The sequence below is a fragment of the Dermacentor silvarum genome, chromosome 8 (assembly GCF_013339745.2).
Source record: "Dermacentor silvarum isolate Dsil-2018 chromosome 8, BIME_Dsil_1.4, whole genome shotgun sequence".
In the NCBI taxonomy this organism is placed as follows: Eukaryota; Metazoa; Arthropoda; class Arachnida; order Ixodida; family Ixodidae; genus Dermacentor; species Dermacentor silvarum.
In genome coordinates this window covers 130,576,651-130,590,617 of record NC_051161.1, presented here as the reverse complement: position 1 = coordinate 130,590,617, position 13,967 = coordinate 130,576,651, and the positions used below count along the sequence as shown (strand labels likewise).

Genomic DNA, 13,967 nt, shown 5'->3' with positions numbered 1-13,967 from the left:
AGTGCTTTTATTTTTACACCCATCATCTGGGCCTACAGAAAGTCGCAATGAGGTCTTCCCTCTTCGACGCAGTTATTTTTTTCCTTGGTGTTTTTCGATACTGTCAACTAACACGTTGACTTCGACAAGAGCAATAGAGAAACACCGCCTTCATAACCCCGCATAGCCTCTAATTGTCCATGCTATTTCTGTTTTGCTCTACAGCAACAACATTCCAGCGCGCCATGGATGCGGTGTTTGTAGGACTTGTTTTGACTTCAGGGCGGAGGACGAGAGAAGGACTATTTGATCAGGCGAAGAGGAAACAAAAAGCTTTATACAATATTTACAGATAGTTGAAAATAGCGTACATGTAGCGGTAAGAGCACATCAGACCGACTGGGCGGCTGACGGCGACCCTCTCTTCTAACAATGGGCCGGTTGTCCCTTAAATCCCTTTGGCGACTCCTTGTCAGCAGGAACCAGGCGGGGCAGGTACTTATATCACCCGCGTCGCATTCTTCTTTCGTCGCGGAGAAGGCTTTGTGCTGCTTGAAGTCACTCGCGTCGCATTCCTGTTTCGTCGCGAAGTGGGAGCTCCCGTCGCCTCGATGATAGGCACGTAGTGTCTCACAGTAGGCTGAAGTGCCATGCCTTTCTCGAATTCCTAATAGCGCCATCCTCTTTGCGGTAAACTTAGACGATCATGGACAGGCACCTTGGAAAAAATGTGGAAGTCAATTTATTCGGACTCGCCCTGAAGCATAAAACTTGCCACACCGCTTTACGATCTCCAGTTCCTGCGATACGTCATCACCAAGTTCAGAGACAGCCGCAGCCTGTGCAGGAAGGAACCATCAAAATATGATGGGTATCGTTTGCTGTCAGACTGTCTAACTTTTAGCATTAGGGAGGAGTCGTTGCAGGCAGCACTCAAACCCGAGAGCGAGCCTACCAGCGAAGTCGTAATATACATGTTAACTAGCCTTTCGATATCACATTCTGTTCGCAAAAAAAAAGAACGATGATGCCTCACATATGTGTGTGGGGAAAAGCCACTGTGCTTTGTTTTACGTTTTGTCGGTGCTTGCTTTGAAAAGAATTGTTACTCGCTGCGTTCTAGCGATAGATGCACTTACGGTACAGGAAGCTCTGTGAACGTTGCAGCTTATATAAAACGGCAAGCCTGCCTAATCTGACTGTCCAAGCGCATTCGCGAGTAGTTCAGTGCATTCTCAAATCTACACGAGTACCTCTGACTGCGTAAGAATGTACGGTTATGCATGTGTAAAAGACTACGCGCAAAGCACTAACTATCATTTTGAATGTAAGCGAATATCCAGAACGAACAAACGAGCCGCAGAGACCCCCCCTCCCCTTCCCCACACACACATTTATGCTTGCCGCTGATCTCCGCAACTCGGTTCACCACAGTTACTTTAGGGCAGCCGCGAAGATCGAACGTTTGCTCTTCTGTGTATGAATAAAAGTTGCGTATGCACAAAAAGGAAAGTTTAGTATGTAATGAAATGACACTGAGATGTCTGTGTTTGCACAACAGTGTGTGGTTTTTGTCCTGTAATTTTTCTTGCTCTTTTGCTAATTTGGCTTTGCTCTTCGCATTATGCCATGTGTTCAGATAATACCGATGAGGATTGGGCTGGTTTATCCTGCCTAATTCAAAATATAACAGTGAGACTTTTAAAATGAAAGCAAAACTGATGAGCAGACAACTTTCAGCTTCGTTTATTTTTAGCCAGGAATATTTATTTCAAACGAAAGATACACACATGTGGCGAAATGCAAACAAACAAGGGGACGTATTCTGGGACGACAACTTTCGGCGATACTATCGCCTCGGCCGTCAGGCGCACGCCTATTAGGGATGTAAGCAGTGGAAAAAAACATTGAAAACATTGAAATTGAAATTGTCAACCAGAATAAAATTGAAAAAAATATATAAAAAAACGTGTAACGTCGCAGAATAAAGAACCTGCAAGTGAATTCGGTCGAAAGCAGCAGCTTGGAAGTGTATTGCCACTACCTGGCTCTAACCACGTGGTGGCAAGGACTTTGCTTCAACCAACCCTAGAGACCCCTTGCCTGTCGCGTACTGCAGATTCTGCCTTCTTCTGTGGCATGTGAAAGAAACTGGGCCGAGTGTGGAAATGTGCGCACCAAGCTACGCAACAGGCTCGCAGGGGATCGCGTGCAATAATTTGTCCACGTGTACTTGAACTTCGATGTCCGGAAAGCTTCGTCCGCTGCACAGCGAAGCGTTCACGAATCAAGCGGAAATGAATCGGACACAGATCGATACAAATGCCAGTCTTGACGCTTTGATGTGAAATCAATGCCTTGACATGAAATCGTGCCTAGATTTTAAACCCGGAAGCTCTGATGGGACTTTTGTGATGCAATAATGTAACAATTATATTCTTTTCAGTGTTAAAGAAATAATGTTTTGTATTTTATTCCGATAGCAATTATATGGACACTTCCACCGGGTTTCTGCCGTCAGCGTCGCCGTCGCCGTGAGGTTCCATATAGATAAAATTTTCGCCGCGCGCCGTATGCCCGAGCGGAAGCGTGCGGGGACGCACGCTGTCACGGAGAGCGAACGCACTCAATCTTCTACGCCCAAGCAAGGAAGCGGGAAGCGAGCGCCGGAAGGAGCGGGGGGGGGGGGGGGGGGGGCGCATTTCTACTCTGCCAACAACCGCGCTCGTCGCTCGCTCGCACCATCTCTTATCTCCACACGGCTCTGACCTTTAAGCGCTGTGCATTCGCCGCTCAGCTTCCGTTGAAGCGATAGACCGCACGTACCTTCGCCCGCTGCGGCGTATATGCGCTTGCTGCCAGCGTTTTGACAGTCGTTGTCTGCAGTCATTCAGTGTGATCTATTCATGTTTGTTTGTGTGCGCTCACACCACAGTTAGTAATAGTCGGGCCACATTTTCCAACGCGCGCTACACATGCAATGCTGCCCGGATAGGCAGTGCAGCGCTACAGGTGTGTCCCTTCGCACGCGCTGCCCACGGGCAGCGCTTCTCATCAACACCACCGTTTCACACGCGCCTTCTCGTGGTCATCGAGTCTCTTCATGTCGGTCTACTTACGCCGCAGCACACCTGCTTACTTAATCAGCTCATGTTTACTACAATTCATATTGCTACCAAAGCCGCTCACCTTACTTCGTATGAGATTGCTGCGTTGCTATCGCATTCATTGCTTCACCCTTAGGGCGAAACTGTGTCATTTTTTCATATTTCTTTATGCAATCGTCTTCTTCTTTCAATTTTTCGTATTTTAAACAAAAAACATGAAAGAAACCAGTTTTTTTTTACACCCTCAAAATTCCATGAAATTTTACATCTCTAACACTGATTGGCTGGCTCAGCACTACGTCACCTAAAGGTGATAGTATCGCCGAAATTGATCGTACCAGATTACGTCCCACGCAATGAGCAAATAGACCAGCACGGGTGTGTTTCATACCGCAAGATGTATGTATATTTCGTTTGCAAAACGAATTTCCAGCTGAAAACTGAAGCTCGTCCTTGTCTGTTCTTCGGCTTAGTCCTGATTCAAGGAGTCGCCTGGTTGTACTTTGGCTCGAACTCTGTACAGCCAGAAACGATGAGCGTCGAGGCTATTTTCAGGGTCCATGGTAGTCAAGAACCAGTTAAGTCCCGAGAACTGGGTCGGCTACTCGTGGACGAGGAAAATGGTGAAGTACGCTGACTGTCTACTGGCTGACCGTAAGGACAACGTGAGTACAAACTTACCTGTCCGCACCACCGTGTTCAACGCAATCATAAGCTTCAAATGAATGTTACGTGACGCATACCGTGCCGATTGGTTTCAGAACATGTGCTTTTTTGTGCAATAATGACGCAGTTGAGATTATACAGGACAAGACAGCGGAAATGTCTTTACACGCAATACCGCTGTGCCCTCTGTCCAAATATTACTGATAGGCACTGCCATTTAGTTTCCTGTATTTGCTCAATAGAACCGTGCATGGCAGATCAAGATTAGCTCTAAGAAAACAGCATCGCTGATTATTACACCCCCCAAAAATTTACCTCGACATCTTTCATTCGTGCATGGTGCACATAACTGGGATCATTCCAGCGAATTGGACGTAACGTTTACGTTTTATTACTGAATGTCGCAACCAGCTTGGAAATGCGTAGTAATGCATGTTCATGAATTTTCAGCTGTACACTCTTAGCACGGTAACGTATACTAAAGGGGTATATTCTCACAAATTTGTGCACCTATAAAAAAAAGGTTACATAGTAACCTTTATTTAAGTAACCTTTATTGAAGGGCATATTCTCAGAAACTTGTAACCTATAAAATAAAAGGTTACGTGTACCTATACTAAAGGTTACTATATAGTAACCTTTAGTATAGGTACAAGTAGCCTTTTTGTATGTAACCTTTCGTATAGGCATAGAGTATTGCAAGGCTTCCCACGTGCGTCCTTCTGCGCATGTACATGAATTTAGGACATTATTCTTCGGCCAACCACATAACTTCACCGCAATGCACTAGCGTAACTCACTGAACAGAACTTCACAAAAATTTTACTTCGAATGATCGGCCGAATTTCTACAACTTTCGGTTACCAACGTCAGGAGGATGCTCTCTTCTGAAAATATAGGCATTTAAGGCACTTAGTCATAACTTCTCTGCTGCGTTATATTTGCGCTTTGGGCAAGGTTAAATCACTGCTATCACTCAGTAGGCAAATTACGACTAAGCGCCGTAAAAGCTTATGTTATCGGAAAAAGGTATCCTTTCGACGTAGCTAACGGAAAGTTCTTGAACTTCGGCTGATCTTCCGAAGTACACTTTTTCTGAAAAAGCTGCTCAGTGAGGTACGCTAGTGCCCTGCAGTGAAGTTCAATGGATGGCCGAAGGAGCAATGCACAAAATTCATGTGCGTGCACAGAAGGACGTGCGGGTGAAAACGTGCAAGACTGGATGCCTATAAGAAAAATTACAGAAAAAAAGGTACCTAAATATGGCCGCAGGGGTTATGCCCTAATTTCTTAGACACGACTCATTGTCTAAAACTAAAAAAATATTCAGGTCTTAAGACAAAATGACATTTTATTGCTGTGAAAACTTCATAGCGGCGACAGACAGCATTTGCGCGATGCTTAATACATTTGGGAAGAAAATTTTACTAACTAACTTTTTCATTTCTTTGGGGACATGTAGTTGCGTATTGAAGGCAGCCAGTACTGAAAGCATACCGATTTGCCATAATTGTGCCTGGCACCAATTTCGAGAAATTGAATCTACAATGAAATGCGTTGCTGTTTCAGTTATTCTTTCTGCACAACCTGCTGCAACATTCTGTAAATATCTCAGTTGGAACAGCAATGCATTTTATGGCATGTTTGCTGCAAAATTCTGTAAATATCTCAACTGGAACAGCAATGCATTTTATGGCATGTTCACAGTATGTGTTTTAGAGACTATTCTGCGGCAGAATGCCTCCAGCAACCGGATATGGCGTGCTGATTGACCAGCTATGCCGTTAACCACGATTGTTTATTTACATGCTAATCAGTCAATCATTGGCGCCATTCGCACTAATGATTAGTATTGAAATTCTGTTGCGATGACTATAAAACTTGTTCAGCAGAAATCAACATTTCGTCTCAAATTATCTTTTTTTTTTAATATTCATGGACAGACTGGTTAACAACGTATAAACCTTTGCCACCTTGCTATTTTACAGCGCAGGTCATTTACACAAGACAGCTTGCCGGAATTAGTATAGAATGCACAATGCATCAAGATAGTTGTACCTTTTGAAATAAGCTGGCACATAATTGGTAATTTTGCATTAAATGTGCAAAACACAAAATAATTGATGAAATACACAGTTTGTTGCTTTTGTATACTGGTGAATGCGTTGTATAAAGGTTCGTCCCGCAACGTTTTTCTATGCTGCGGACCATGTTAAAAGTTTGTTGTAAAAAGTATTATGTCGTCATCACATGATAATGAGATTTCTAATAATTATATTTTCCACAAGTGGAAAGTATATCTGAAAAGGCGGCACATTTCAGAATGAATACGCATTTCTGCAACCAACATTTCTCCTATCGAAAAAAATTATAGAGGTATGACACGGCAGCACCCACATTCTGGAAATGATGTGAGTAGCAGCCGTGAGAAGGAAACCAGACACAAAACATTTAGTGAAAATGTCATGTTTACTTTATTTGCATATACAAAACAAGGTAACTCAAAGTTTTCCTTTCACAAGCAAAATTACATTTTGCCTTGGTCTGTTTTCTTCTCCACGGCCATGAAGCAATAATGAAAAACACCTGTGAGTATAGCACTGCCTGGCATCACAAATTTCTACAGCATCACGAGGAATGGGGGGAAAAAAGAGAAATGTTGAAGGTTCGTGTACAATATGTTCGAATACAAATACATATGAGTTTTAGACTTCCAAAAGGAGGCCGATCTCATCCCTGTTTCGAGCACAATCATGTCTCTTTGCAGTTAGTATGTGAGTTGCTAATTTTCAGATCTCCTTGCTGTGTAGTGGACCCTACAACGGCAGAAAAGTAATCTTACAATCTCATAGTTACGTGTTAGCGTCGCCCTGCAAACAACAGCTATTAACATGTAATGAAAGAGACATAAATAAACCACAAACAGATGAAAAACTACCACAGAACAAATATTTAAACACACCTAAGGTGAATATACTCTTCTGTCTAGGATATGTCGGTAAGAATAAAAATTAAAAATTAAAAAACTGAACGAAAATGAATTCTCAAGTCAGTTCGTACTCCCCTCCAGTACAAGTACAAAAGACAACCCCGCAATAATGTGACAGTTTAACAGTCAAAACGCAATATCAAGTGATTACAAACAGAATATCAGCACTGAACACCAGTTCCGGTCAATGTTGTGCGTCCGCACAAAAGTGCAACATAAACTTGAGATTTCGGAATAACCAACACGGTGACTGATAGTCATATAAATTTTTAAAAACAGTGTTCATGAAGCGAACAAGTAGTTCACTTCAATAACACTGAATAGTGCGAGCATGAGCATGAATTGACGGTGAAATATACGACAGACACACACCAGCAAATAAATAGTTGAACAGGAAGCATAGCTTACCTATGTCACATTTATTGCTGTCTTCGGCATTCATTACAGCAGTCACAACACAAACGATGCTCAGCACTCTCAGGCAAGCGATGCACTTTTACCACTGGCCATCGGCAATGCGTCTCGTCGCAGCGGCCACGCAGCACGCCAAACATGTCCGTGCTCCACGCCCGGCGTCATCGCTTCTTTTCAGCGGCGCGCGTGCCTTTAGGAGTCCTTTTGGTAATTGTACCACCCGTCACGAATGACTCAGACACACAACACGCTTGGTAAGCGCACGCCACCAAATCTGAGAGCGTAAAAACGTGGGTAACGCGATGAAACAAAGCGCGACACGACCGTTTAAAAACGACACCACCGGCGATACTCTTCCCGGCATGCATCGCGAGAGCTGTGGAATGCAGAGGAGATATGACGGCGCTCATGTGTGGCTGAAGCTGAAGCGCGTTTGAATACGCCCCGCATCTAGCGCAAATAAACATAATAATCAAACTATAGTTCCGTCAAAGTATCACAGGACCATATATATCAAGATGCTAATATTCTAATGTTTCAGGATGTTGCTTTTCGTTTGTATTTGTATGTTTTCTCCCTGCTCATTTGGCCGGCCGCCATTGTGGCCTCCCGCCGTGAGCGCACGTTCATCTCTCTACGAGAGCTTACTGGAGCGGCTGTCGCCCGATGTCATGTGAATGTAGCGGCGTCTTTCTCGCGTGTTAGTGAGCGGGCAAAATTGGTGCGTGTCTGTCGTTCTCTAATGAACCCAACATTTGCTGTAATTTAGGAACCACTCCCTCTTATACATCAAAATACAAAAGAAAGAAAGAAAAGAATAAAATAAAAGCGCGGTGGCAAAACATTCAGTTGCAGTGTACAAGTAAGTCTGATTACGAAGCATCTTTCTCGCCCTGCAGATTAGTTATTCGGCCTGCTCGACGCTTTGATTCTGTCGGTCGTCGAGCTTTTATACTACTCTAGCGTGCACCCACGTGCGGCCTTCAGTGTGCGCCCGCTGTTAGTGGGTGTCGCGTTTTAGGAACATATAAAACAAACGCGAATATAGGGAGCATTGATACACAAGGAAAAAAAAGAATATTGGGTACAAATATATATTCAATCACCATAACGCATCTGCTTTTAGGTTTTATGCAGGTACACAAGTCTATGTTTTATACCACTGCCTAAAATGCCTGTATCGGTAGCGGGGGGCTTTCCATCACATTGAACCGTAGTGATAATTCATGCCTAAACATCGTTCGCCACAATATTCTCCGATGTATGTTCACTGTTTCTGTGGCTTTCTTTTAGATTATAATGGCACGTATGCAGTATAGATCAGTGAATAATGAATTGCTGCTGTCTCTCTTGAGCATACGCTCGTGCAAGGTTTAATTTTTTTTACATTGCGAAACCGAAGAACCCTACTGGTATCAATAGAATATTAATTTAGTCCAACCAGCCTCATTCCCTCGGCCGCAAAACATATCGTATAGGTTAGTCCCGGCTAAAAACACCACATCAGGATCGCAATACGACACAATAATAAGTAAACTTCCAATCCATGCAGTAGGTCCCCTAGCCACGAATGGCAACTCATTTAGAGGTTACAATCTAAAGGTTACAAGACATTTGGCGTTGCAGTAACCTTTAAAATATACGCTTCGGCACATGTAACCTCTAGCCGCGACGGAAATTCACGAAAACACAAAGATCAAGTTTTTTTAGTCACCGAGTAACCTTTATTTTATAAGTTACTTGCAATTATAGGTTAACATAAACGTTACTGTGCTAAGAGTGTAGTGGGACACTGTATTGGCTTTAAGTAATGGGTAAACGTCCAGCGAAAGAAAACAGTGATAAGGTCTATATGTGGGCGCTTCGATCGCGAAATTCGTCCGTCGTTTCACGTTCGAAGTTTATCGGTCACTCAACCCTAATTCGAGCGCCAACATCATAATATTGTCAACACGTAAATTCACATAAACTCATCCATTTCTTTCGTACGCTCATTTGTGCCGTGCAAATCGCTGCACTAGCCCAATGGACATCCTTGCTGTTAGGTTGTCTTTAGACAACTTTAAGCGTTCTTTCACTTCTATTGTACGTCGTAACTGAGAATTTATTTCCTGATTGGGAAGACTCTCCTGGCTCGGTGCCATCTCTGAAGGCGTAGCGGCATCAAAACAAGAAGCTTAACTCAACGTTAACTTTGAAGCATCACTAATACTTTGTCCTCAGCGTATTATTGGACAAATCGAAGGCTAATTTTACCAATAAATTGTTTCTATTGCGACGGAGAACTTGTAGCAAGTGCAAATTTAGATCGAAGCGGACTTTTTGGGCACCGCCATGTTGTTACGCCATCGTGGTAGCCGACGCGGCAGTGAGTGGTATAAGGTGCATCGGGTCTAAGGTGTCACGTAGCATGGTGACGTACCAACTTTGACCCAAACCTACTCCATGGTATCGCGGATATAATGAAATACACCACGTTATACGAATTCTATACGTAACGACGCCCCTGAGGCGGTGCGCATTAGCATTGCAATATATTTCACTAGGATAGTGTCTCGACCGCGCGCGCCCTTACGTTTATTGCCTTTACATTCTCTTTTGTGAGATGTGCACTGATGCTTTTATTTTACTTTCTGTCCGAAACTTCTTTGGTTATTTTACTACAGGGCACGCCTTGTAGTGAAATTAAGCTACTGTTTCGGGTAGACCATATAATGATCTGCCTTGGTTGTTTCTTCAATAAGCTTTTTTTACCTAATTGCTGGGTTTGCAAATACACGGTCCGACCCGCGAGTGTGGCGCGGGGTGCCGGCTCTTCTTATTGTAATTATTATTGTTATCCGTGTGGTTCTTAACAGTGTTTTCAATTTTCGTTTGTAGAACATTTTTGTAGGGAAAGCTACACTGGGCGCATTCTCGCTGTTTCGCTGTGGCCGGTGGCAGCACCGCGAGCTGAGCCGTTGCCTAGCAACCGCCGCAGCTGGCAGCGTTTCTTTCTCTATGGTCTGACCACCCCGCGGCGTCTTACTGGCGTCTGACCACGCCGAGAGCGGCGTCTGAGATGCGTCTTTCGCCCGGCGAACTGCTTCACTGGAGAGGGTCCGGAATGCCAGGCGCGCGAAGCTAGCGTCGGAGACTGAGGAAGAGCTAGCCGCTCGGCTCGCAAAACGCTCGGACTTCTCGGATTATAATTTATACCTGGGTTATATCGATATGTGTATACCAAAGTAAAATAATTACAGCTAAATCAAAGGCTAACCAAATGAAACCAAGACTTAACCAGACTAAACCAAGCTTTCGCTTTGCATATCCAGGGTTAGCTGAGCTAGCTAAGCCGCAAAAATGTTTTTGCAACAAATTCCAAAATTTGCTGAAATGTGCTAAATTGTCTTATCGGTTCCAAATTAAGAAGAAATGGCATATATTATAATCGTTTTATGTATAGAAGCCTCCGTAAAATAGCAGACATTATTTTAGATTACACATAATTTTTGAGGATTGGCTTTGTCAGCACTGTTCTAATAATAGAACGGGACTGTTCGCAGACCCGGACATTACATGCACAATAAATTGAAATGCATGATTGAATAACTAACTGAATTTTGCTATTTAGGTTTCTGATTACTTTATGGCACATATTGCAATTTACGATTTTTGGCCGGTGAGTCTGCAAGACATATCCACTTGGAAATGAATTTTGATGACATCACTTTCGAGATATGAACATCAAACTTGTAAAAGTTTGCTATTGTTCACCTTGCTTTTTTAGTGAAACGCCGTTTCATGTATTCAAGTAAGAAAATGACTGCAACCCTAAGGCCTTCGTTGCCCGCCTGGGAAATTAAGTTCTCGAAACTGGTGTCATTTTAAGCGTTTGTTGCAAGCGCACAGGCCGTGCGAACTCACCTAAAACTATCCGTGAATTATATTATATGTCGTAAACTAATTAGTCAATTTCTTAAGTATTTGATTACACTTTCTTTCTCTTGCGTGTAATGTCCAACTCTTCGAGCACACCACTTGGAAAACGAGAACTGTGCTATGTCCTGCGTGTAATTTTGAATACCAAGATTGGTTAGTCTAAAAAAAGACCTGTTGTGCAACCCTGGCTTTATTGTATAAATTGAATGCATTGTACAATATTGAATATGACATACATACACATATCTGATACATGTAATAATATCTACTATACTCTATTAATCTAAAGCAAAACACTCCTACCCGCCATGGTGGCACAGTGTGGCATTGGCATTGAGCTGCGAAGCCCGAGAGTGCCGGATCAAATTCCGACCACGGCGGCCCCGTTTGGATGGGGGCAAAATGCGGGAACGCCCGTATAGCCAGCATTGGGCGCACGCTAAAGAACTCCAGCTGGTCAAGATTAATCCAGAGTCTCCGACTACGGCAGGCCTCAGAATCATACTGGGTGTTTTTTGCACGTCATACCTCAGAATCGTTTTTCAACACCCGTGCATTGTTTTGTATCACTACTGTATCAGTATCGCCAAAAGGCGCTTGGCATTTATGAATAAGCGTTCGGCATCCTCGTTTCTCCCAGAATACCATCGACACCTTCGCGGAGTGTACATGGTCGGAGCTGTTACCCCGGCGCTACGGGTGAGTCATGCAGCTAACCTGTCCCAAGTGTTCAGGAGGGCGTCATGCCTTGTACCTTCTTTGTGCTAGATAAGCTTGCGCTAAAAATAGGCAGATTTGCTCCTGCGTGGCATGCACTGTACACGTTATTCCTTATTCACCCGAATAGACAACCGCCTACGACTGTCGTCAGAACGGTGAATTGTTGTAGTGCTTTCTCAAGTGCTTCTTCAGTCTGGCGAAAAAATAAGCTCTGTCCCTCCTGTTTTCATTATGGACAGTCGCCTGTATATTGACAGCATGCCACGGTATATAATGAGGCCTAACGATGACTTGGACTTACCGAACAGAAGCATTCTTGCGAGCTCGGAAGTGGTATTCCACGACGGTGCCGGTATTCGCAGCACCGTCGTGGTCGACAGCACCACTTGGTAGAGAAAGTTCCGTAAGGGGAAGCCATAACTCTTGCTTCGTCTAATACAATATACGGGCAAAGCAGAGATGCTCTCATTTAGCAAGCGCCTAACTCTTTTTCCATGTAAAAGCGATAGTTTAACTTCTATGCAAGCGCTGTCAGATACCTTTTTTCTTTTCTCTTTTTTTTTTTTGTTACAACGAAGCGCCGGTAGTTGTGAAACATGCAGACATATATGCAAAACTTTGTCTACCGTAAAGACGTATAACAGGATTCGTTTAGCTGCTTGTGTTGCGACGTTTTAAAGCGGGCGAAATTCGAACATTGTGTGAACCCCTTCAATTCATAAGAACGTGTTCATATGAACTTTCCAGACCTCCGATACCGGAAATGTTGATTTCATTATTTCAACTTATTATAAATACATTTGTCTACACACTTAGACTATCACGAGTACAGTCATCTGCAAAACAATCAGCAACTGCATTAAAAGAAGCAATAAGCAATCTGCAATTACAAAAGGTGTTCTGGGCGCGGTTTCACGGCTTTACAAATATTCTGACCCGCCGCGGTTGCTCAGTGGCTATGGTGTTGGGCTGCTGAGCACGAGGTCGCGGGATCGAATCCCGGTCCACGGCGGCCGCATTTCGATGGGGGCGAAATGCGAAAGCACCCGTGTACTTAGATTTAGGTGCACGTTAAAGAACCCCCAGGTGGGCCAAATTTCCGGAGTCCCCCACTACGGCGTGCCTCATAATCAGAACTGGTTTTGGCACGTAAACCCCATAATTTCATTTTTTTAACAAATATTCTGCTTATCCTTTAGCTGACTGATGTACATTATTTCTGCACCAAAATCGGCAATTATAAGTAATCCTGTTCTATCAGCACGATGATTTCTTTTTTTATTTAGAGGCAATATATTTTTTTAAATAGGTCAAACGGCTGCTTAACAATATTACGTATATCTTGCGTTTTTTCATGAATAGGACATCCGCTCTTCCACTATCCCTACTGTGCTGCGGCTTGGTAGCTCTAAAGGAAATAAACTTGGCATTTCGTGCGAAAAACGCTGGGATTATAAAAACTGTTCCAACAGCCAGCGGAGGCTATTTTTCATTTAAAGGCAACCTTATTTTTATCGTTCTACTCATTGCTTAAGATCATCGCTTATAAACCATTTTCTGTGCCTAATAGCATTGCTGTGTTCCGCTGTACTTGCATAGGGCAATCCGAGTACTGTCCGTGCTTCAACTGATTCTAGAATCCTGCTCGGCAGATGACTGTTCCTATAAATGTGGGGACGCGATCTGAAGCGCGACGCAATTTTGCAAGTGAACGCGATTTCTGATTGTTGCATAATGACGGCGGAAATTAAACAATAAAACAACGATTTGTGCAAACTTGTTACCGAGCAAAAAAAAAGTATAGAATGTCTGCGTAATAGTCAAATTACAGGAAATTGATTTAACAATTAATATGACGCTAACCTTACGGTTGGTCTCATTAAGTGTGTAGTAAAGTGTGACATTTGGATGGACATAGGCAGTTTTCAGTCCGTGCTCGGACAACACAGGTAATCAGCACAGCCTGCTCTCGCCCAATCCTCATGTCCCGGTGCGTGCATTGCAAGCTAGCTTTGGTCTTATCTTCAGGATCCAGCACATGTTCCCACTGCTTTTCAGTGCTTTTTTTCTTGTAAATCCCTGTACAAATCGAACTGAGTTTTCGTTCGATAAGAGGCAGACGTAGGCCGACGTACCTTTGCACCAGCGTATGAAATAGCTCATTACCCTTG

At 43.5% G+C, this 13,967-nt stretch overlaps 1 protein-coding gene across 3 annotated transcripts in view; it reads left to right on the top strand.

The window, feature by feature from the left end:
* Window positions 1-13,967, top strand: part of LOC119462832 (uncharacterized) — a 229,988-nt gene that overhangs the window by 183,984 nt on the left and 32,037 nt on the right. The window contains exon 18 of one of the 3 annotated variants that reach the window (XM_049671952.1): window positions 3,642-3,751. The exons of the other annotated variants lie outside the window; for them this stretch is intronic. Within the exon in view, the coding sequence (XP_049527909.1) occupies window positions 3,642-3,751 (110 nt within the window). The remainder of the gene's footprint in view (window positions 1-3,641; window positions 3,752-13,967) is intronic. 3 annotated transcript variants of the gene reach the window in all.